General features: G+C 44.1%; 1 protein-coding gene across 3 annotated transcripts in view; it reads right to left on the bottom strand.

The window, feature by feature from the left end:
- Positions 1 to 62: 62 nt before the first annotated feature.
- The window catches only part of LOC101063923 (phosphatidylinositol transfer protein cytoplasmic 1), a 32,403-nt gene continuing 24,240 nt past the window's right edge, over positions 63 to 8,225 (bottom strand). For 2 of the 3 annotated variants that reach the window (XM_029850662.1, XM_029850663.1), the window contains 7 exons: positions 8,136 to 8,224; positions 7,863 to 7,870; positions 7,586 to 7,657; positions 6,786 to 6,881; positions 6,285 to 6,440; positions 6,078 to 6,141; positions 63 to 3,343 (listed from right to left, as the gene is read on the bottom strand). In XM_029850662.1, coding sequence (XP_029706522.1) covers positions 2,988 to 3,343; positions 6,078 to 6,141; positions 6,285 to 6,440; positions 6,786 to 6,881; positions 7,586 to 7,657; positions 7,863 to 7,870; positions 8,136 to 8,224 — 841 coding nt within the window. In that variant the 3' untranslated portion in view covers positions 63 to 2,987. Of the gene's footprint in view, positions 3,344 to 5,046; positions 5,193 to 6,077; positions 6,142 to 6,284; positions 6,441 to 6,785; positions 6,882 to 7,585; positions 7,658 to 7,862; positions 7,871 to 8,135; position 8,225 lie in introns of all 3 variants that reach the window. The other variant, XM_011619511.2, reaches the window with a different exon arrangement.

The following is an 8,225-nucleotide window of genomic DNA, read 5'->3' as shown; positions in this document are numbered from 1 at the left end:
CGTACTACTTGTGTTCACTGAGCTCTGGTGGAAGGATACATGGACGAATAACGACACAGTTCTGATGACTAGTGAACTTTATTCCTCTACATCAGAAAAAGTCAAACAAGCATGACAACCAAGAACCAACTGAATGTGTAAAAGCAATAAAAATGTAGCAAATACAGTGAAGAATAACCTGGAATATGGAACAGCGGGACCAAGGACTCTGACGCAACAGGCTAAGGCTAAAAGAACCAGGCAGGGCTGATCTGGACTTCCCTCAGTGAGCTTCTGCTCATGAGATGGATCCTGGTGATCAGGAGAAAACAACAGCTTGGCCTAACTTAGTCATGGTGGGGGGGGGGGGGGGGGGGGGGTGAAAATCTTGGTCCGTTTCTCCAACCAAACAATGATTTAGATCCTTAAACCATACAGAAACCACAAAAATAGAGATAATTACTACTTAATAACTCAAAAGACAACTAAAGAGCCACTGAAGAGCTTCGCAAGAAAACATCAAAAACAACCACTAAGAATCCACATTGTCATGTTGATTTTGAACTTCTGTACAAATATTTTCTCTCCTGCGCGGTCACCGCGGCGACCGGAGGGTCAAAAGTGCATTGCCATGATGAGGAATCTTCGAGAAGAGCGAATTTAGCTGCGTTCGCTCCCGTCGAAAGATGACTTTACCATTAGACTTCAACACGTCTGCGATCTGAAACAAAACACCAGAGAAGATCCACCTGACTCTAAAACACAACATCAGGAAAAAAAACCACCTATTCATCAGCTGAAGTATTTACAATTACTACAATGTTACTCTTTTAAACAGAGTAGAAGTTTATGTCACACCACTTATTTTGCATGTTTTTTAAGCCCACTATAGATCCACCACACCCCTGCATCTCTGTTTTCCTGATAAAGGGTTATTATGTCAACTATAGAGGGCCAACAACTGTTCCAACACCACCGGAGTCTCCAAAGGCAAAGACGAAAGCTACAGTTCCAGATTAAAAGCTACAGCACTTTGATTTGAAGACGATTTAGCAAAACCTGTGTGAAACTCGACGCCGTCGTAACAACATAATTGTATATTATGGCAAAATCTCTCCGACCATCTCTGTGACCTCACTTTAAAGGGCTTAAAGGGCTTCGTAATCTCAGACAAACAAACGACGCTGTCAAAAAAAAGGGGCAACGGTGGCAAAAACAAAGCGAGTTGCAAAAGAAAACATAATCAGTGGAGAAAAAAGTGTTTCTTACCGAAGCCTTATTAAGAATGTGAGATGGTGCTGCTGTGATTCAGGTCAAAACATCACGCAAAAGAACCTTAACCTTTGAATAAAATCTCAGAATTTTCAAGGTATTGTGAGTTTCCTGCCACCGTTCCACTCTGAACCTGGAGCATCAGTCTGTAAATGCACTTAGGATTATTTACCCACCTATGATCAGAGCTACAGACTATTTGTCCTTGTGAAATGTAACATCTGGGTTAGGGGGTGTGGGGGACCCCAAAAAGAAATCCGATGGAAGGTTTAAATCCACTTGTTTGTGGATGCTGAAGGTTTGACATATAAGCAGTCACAACACACTTGTCTGTAGCTGCATGCAGAGGCACTGAGCTGAGACTTTTTGGAACTATAATCTGTGGACATGCTAATATTTCAGTCAAAATCTCATCCAGAATCATTATTTCATACAGCCTTATTAGTAAATATACTGTACCAATCCAGTCATTTACAGCATATACACAGAATTCCACCTAAGGTGGATGGATATATGGAGCGAGCATTCCCATGCAGCATATAAAAGCTTCTTATCATCTGATGGTTCTTCAGGAATAGCGGCTTCACCAGCGAGTCCCTCTTCAGGTACATTTGTTCCTCTGTCACAAATAACGGATCAAGCAAAGCAACGTTTTCCACATCTTTCCAAAGAACCGGCTTGACCTTGGCGAGCAGCACCTCCCACGGCCGGCGAGGCACATTCTCAAGTCAGCTTGATGCATGTGCTCGTCTCCAGTCAAACCTTTCTTCTTCCTCTCTGCACAGACAACAGCTGACGCTTAAAACAAACAAACAAAAAAAGAAATCTCCAGTCTTCTTCCTACATTTGACCCGTCTCAGCATCGGTTTCGGGTATTTTACAATTTGCCGTCGCTTTGCTGGACTACAAGAAAAGCGACAGCTGATTTCATGTTGTCATCATGAAGCTAACAGGCTAACGGGAGAATATCAACTTGAACTACGATGTCTTGTTATCCTTCAACCCTCCTCATGTGTAAACATTCCAAAGGTAAGTAGATACGAACACTGCAGGCCCGAGTTTTTGTGTGGTAACTTCCGCGGAGGTATGAAATGTGGCAGTTTAAGGAAGGAAGAGGGTAGGACCCTGTCTTTGGCGAATTAGCCGACCAGGGTGAGGCAGACCTGAGGTGTGAACATTACCTTTATGTGATTGTACTGATCTTGCATCGGCAGGGTAATTCCGAATCAAGACGGAAAAGATGGCTGGAATCTGCTCTGCAGGGAAGTCTGAGAGCTACTGATCGGGCCGGTTTTCCTCACCTAATTTCCACAGATGTAACACTTCTGCTAGTTGCCCATATTGTAAAGCGAAAATATCAAAATAACATCACTGGCTCTGTGGCATTAAGGCAAGTACGTCGTAGTACAGGAATTGGAGAGATAAAGGCAAAGCAAATACTAAGAACGATAATACGTTTGTGATTGAAGGCCAACGCGGAGGCTCTCTTTTTTTTGATTGCGATTTTTGATTAGCAAAATGCAGAATTCAGCCACATCAGGGTGGCTGAGATTCCAGCTGCCAGGGTGGTGTTAATGACACAGATGAGGAGGTCTAGTGCGACTGTCCTGTCCAACGCTATAATGGGGAGTCGTTCAGTGTCGGGGGAGGCCAGAGAAAGTCTCCCCATTGAAATCTGAGGTTATGCTAGCTTCATCTGGATCTGAGGGTCAGTAAGGGAAGACTTCAGGGTCCCTCTACTGCTCATCCACTTCAGCAAATGAGCTGGCGGAGGAAGGTGTGGATGACTGAAGGTGATTTGAAATTGGCAATGTGCTTAGGTCAGAGCCCTGAGGGACGCTGCTCGAGACGGGTTCGGGGAGGGTCAAGGTTTCGGGAGCGGACTTTTTTCGGGGGCGATCTTTGGGGACAGAAAGGGACTCGGGGGCGTCGGTGCACATGGGGGTAGAGGGAGCACTGGCAGGACCGGTGAGGGCGCAGGAGGACAGCGGCGTCTTGTTGATGGAGATCGACGGGGGGAATATACCAATCTTCTGGTTGGTAGCCTCCTGGATGTCCCGCTCAAACTCTCTCACCTCGTCCATGGTCATGTCTGGATTGGGAAAAGATCAAGTCAAACAATTTTAGGTAAACGTTGCTGACAGCATAGGATTCCCGTTACATTTTGGATCACATGGTCAAATTTAGTACAAACTCTTGTCCTTCTCTCAAACTCCACAGGAAGCTTTAATTTGATACTTTAAAAAATCCGGATGGTTTGCATTTGGACTGCACCTCAAAACTCTGCAAAATGTTTTAAACTCAGACTATTGATGGGCCGTATGGAGCGCGGGGTGGGGGGTGGGGGGGTTGGGGGGGGGTTGGACCGGGGGTCGGACCCGTGTTCCTTTACACTTCCTGTTGAAAGTCTCGAAAGTCCTTTGCTGTGTCCGAAACCACCCCCTATACCCTACATAGTGCACTCAATAGTGTGGATGCCATTTTGAAATAGTGTCCGAATTCTTAGTGAGCATCGCTGTACCCTATGTAGTGCACTCAATGTATCCCACAATGCACTGCGAAAAGTAGCGTACAACCAATGCACCCTAACTCGGAACTGTATCCCCTCAGCCTTTACGGTATCACGTGATCCCGTAAAGGCTGATGGGATACATTTTTTTAACGTAATTTCCACTGCGGTTTGATATATGAAATTTTTGGGAAATAAGAAATCAATGTGTAGTTTACAGTTGTTTTCAGTAGGGGTCCAATATGATTATTCTAAAATATTACAACATAAATGTGCAAAAAAAAAGTCAATCAACCTTCACAGGATCTCAGTAAAAGAATATTTACAAAGATGAAAAGTAGCTCTGGAGTCATTTTTTGATGAAAAATTGCTTTTATTAAATGTTTTCCCTGCAGCAGAATATGACCTGAGAATGTGCCATCACGTCTAGGCTTGAAAATGTCAAGGGACACCAATTATTTTATGTAATAAGTAATTATTATTTTACTATTATTGACATTAATATTCTATTTATTACATAAAGTTAATTATAGGGTAAAATATTGCATTTTCATAAAATGACCGCTCAATGTATTTCGGATGGGTTAAAATAATTAAATGGACCTGGCCACTTTTACCGTCGACCGGGGTCGTAATTATTATGGGACACCATGGCGTCATTTTTGCGTGCGCCATAGTGTCCGAATGATCATTTTAAATTCAGCGCACTGCGTAGTTCACTCAATCCACGTCCCCCATGTCGTGAGTAGTGAATAGGGAACGAGTGTGTGGTTTCGGAAACAGCGCTGGTCCCTGTCTCGGTGTTGCAGCCAGTTCTCCCCCTTCCCCCAAATTGATTACTTGTGTTTCACCTGTGTCTTGTTTGGTCTATTTAAACCGCCCCCACTGCCAGATTGTCTCTGTGTCTTAGCCCTTTTTGTTTGCCTCTTGAGTTTGACCGGTTTGATCTTTGTTGATGGATTTCTGGCTGCTCCCTGCTTGTCTGGTTGCCTTGAAGCCGGTTTTGCGTTGACCTCCCGCTTCCTGTTGGATTAATGATTTTGACCTTCTTGCCTTTGTTCCTCAGCTTCCCACACTCACCAGCCATCACACTTTAGCTTAGCAACTTCGTTATTTATCCTGGTCAGGTGATCTATGTTTAATCCACCCAAAGCCCAGTGGCCTGTGGGTAGGTGGGGCACATAAACCTCCACCTGTTCTATAACACAGCACATTACAGACGGACACATCGTTCACAAACACCAGATAAATGTGATGAAAGAAAGAGACAATGAAAAGGGACATACACTTGCTTTGTCATGGATCTCTATGTCATCCAGAGATGATGGTTTGGGTGTGGAATGCTCTTGCTGTTCATGGTAATTTACAACTTTAATGTTGGTTTTCTCATGCATGTTTCTCTCATAATCCCGCACATCATCCAAAGTCATATCTGGAAAAAGGGGAGAGGGAGTAGAACCAGGATCGATACATTGGCAACACCTCCACAAATAAACTCTGGGGGTTAAAGGGGAGGAAAGGAGATGAGTTTGCGCCGGTGCAATAGGTCGGTAAGTAGTGTTTAGTTTCTGAGGAGCTAATTTTCAGTGATGGAGACTTGAGATGAGGTAGAAATGGGAGCAAATCTGAGCCATAACAGAAAGAGTTAATGACTGCACAGGTCAAAGGCAAAGCTTCCCTGCCAAAAGACTGATTCAGCACATGGAAAAGTAGAAGAAAGGAGTAGAAAAGCACTCCATGTCAGGTGATTTATGGTCTGCTTCAAGCAGGCGGGGCGGGGTGAGATTGGGCCCGGCTCGGGGAGTGTTAGTGGTTAGTGGTGAAAAGGAGAGGAAGAGCCATGCTGTAAAAGAACAGCACAGCTGACGGTGACAGGGTTTGATGCAGGGTAGTTGAGCACTGGTCAGCAGATACACTCATATCACAGCACAGTTGGGGATTCAAAATTAAAATACATTATTAGACAATTGTTTGTACCTGCAATTCTGGCTGATTCCTTCTGCCATAAGTATAATAATAAAATAAAATAATAGCTGAGAACCACTTGTCAAATTAGGATTGGTGCCATCGAGAACTAGATGAATTGATTGATTCTTGCCGCTGTTGATGATTCAGAGGCAGTTTGAGATGTTGGACAGGAGGCTCTTGCCTGACAGTGAAGGTTTGGCTACTGAGGATGGATGATTAACAAAATATTTGCCGCATCTTTAGACACAGTCGCTCCAGCTCTGGAGGCCAACGGAGTGTCTGCGTAATTAAGTCGTGACCCGTAACTCCAACACCAGTGTAGAAGTGTAGAAAAAGAAAATGGACGTACCGATCCACTCATCCACCCAGGCAAATGCCTGCCTGTGTCCCAGCAGCAGCACATCCCGAATCACCTTAAGGACAACAAAGGACAGAACTATTGAAGCTCAAGGAGGCAGGAGAGGAGAAATTTACCCCCTACAGCAGCTGGCTAATGTCTCCATAACACAGTGAAGGTACATATAAGGAGGATCCAAGACTTCCCGTGACCTCTCACCTTATGTACAAACTGCTCCACGCGTGTCTGCAGACCCCACACCTCAAACTTGACAGTGACCAGTTTGTATGAGCACATGATGGGGTCTTGTGTGTCCCTCCACCCCTCCTGAAGAATCCCTCGTGATGTTTTCTCTGACTTGAAATATCTCAAATCCTGCAGCGGTGAGAAAATGAGCACATATGTTAGCGGGTGTACACGCACGCACCAGCATACACGCACACAGCCCATGAGGCATCGCAATTTCAACACCCCAGGGGAGGGTCATGCTCGATGGCCTAAAATTAGATGCATGACCTGAACACCATTCAGAACAGAGGTGTCAAAGTCTGTAGAACGCATAACTCACGTAGAGGTTAGCAAGTGGCCCTGTCATTTTAAACACATTTACAGCAACACATAAAACAATTGCAATGTTGGGTTTTTTACCAATTGGGAATATTTGACTAGTTGGACCATTTGTACTAATCAGTAATGATTTAATAATAATAATTCAGAGACCTCGGAATCTTTATAGTAGCGCTCAGGGATCTCATCGTAGGCGATGTCGACGAAACACACCTCTCTCTCCTGATCCTTCAGCTCGTTGTCAAAGATCTGAAACACAAGAGGATAACCAGTGCACACAAAAAGACACTTTTTTTAAACACAAATGGGGATACTGTCTGCTGACCAAATACGCGAGTGGTGCGTTTCCATACTGAACCAGTAGGTGGTGCTAATATCTCACATTTTCTCTGATGTCGCAGAACGGCCTCGAAAACACTTAAATGTGTGTAAAAAAAACAGATTCAGAATTTTTTAAAAGTCGAAGTAGTTTCTTTTTTGTATAAACTGGTCCACTTCCTGATTCTTTTCCCTCCTGTCTTATTGTGGGTGGCAGCAGGAGTGCTGCTGTGGGATGGGAAGAGCGAGGAGGAAGAGAGAGAGAGATGCAGGGGAACCAGGCAAAGAAAGAGAGCAGCACGAGAAGGTAGTAGTAAAGAGAGGAAACTGCACAATCCTTTCACCTACCAGTATTTTTCTCTATATAAAAACACATTTGTTGCTGCGTAGACTGCTTACACTGCGGGCCCGAGGAGTTCTGTTTGGCTCGGCGCCGTGTTTCATACCCAGCTGACTCAGAGCTTTGGGCTTCAGAATCATGGTCATAACGACATGATCAAAATGATCTGCCGTGCTCATGTCTAATTCACACAGAACGATGCAGAATCAGGTGGAAATGAAGAAAAAGCAGCCGTTTGATTGAGGATTGAGAACAGGGAGCGGACCTGATCTCTCTTCTAGCACAGTACACTCACATTGTCATTGATGCCTTTGTTGTCCTCGTATTTTGTCTCTATGTGGATGGAAAACTTGGGCAGGAATGAGCACTGCGGATGAAATATTTCAGAATAATGAATCAAATGCACTGAATACATCAAATCTCATCCATCGCTGACTGAAAAAATAAAACACTAACAGTGGAAACTCCCTATTTCTCAATCCGAAACATAAAGTTTGCAACAAATATGTAATTATATGAAACCTTCAATTGGTCGGTGACGTCAAAAAAGGTTGAGGAGAGATGTCACTTACTGTATATTCTGCAGATCATCGCAGGGGTTCAAGAGACGTCCGCACACAATACAAATGGAACACGAGAGAACCGCAGTTAGTTTACACAGAGGTTTCAAACTGCCACGACTATAAATAAAAAATACTGCACACGTCCAATTCCAGAGTAGAGAATCGAATAGCAGAGGATAGAAATGGTCCAAAACATGAGACAGTAGCAGTTGAGGAGACTCCCTCTTCCCTTCCAGTTTAGGCTTTTCCTAAAGCAAATTCACAAGGTGACTCTCTGCCTACCTGTGATGGTGTAGGGGTAGTAGTTCCACGCCTTCTCTGTCACGTAGAAGATTTTAGGAACCACTGCTCGAGCCCAACTGGGTAATTTAC

This window comes from Takifugu rubripes, chromosome 17 (genome assembly GCF_901000725.2).
Source record: "Takifugu rubripes chromosome 17, fTakRub1.2, whole genome shotgun sequence".
Lineage (NCBI taxonomy): Eukaryota > Metazoa > Chordata > Actinopteri > Tetraodontiformes > Tetraodontidae > Takifugu > Takifugu rubripes.
This window is presented reverse-complemented; position numbering and strand designations above follow the sequence as displayed.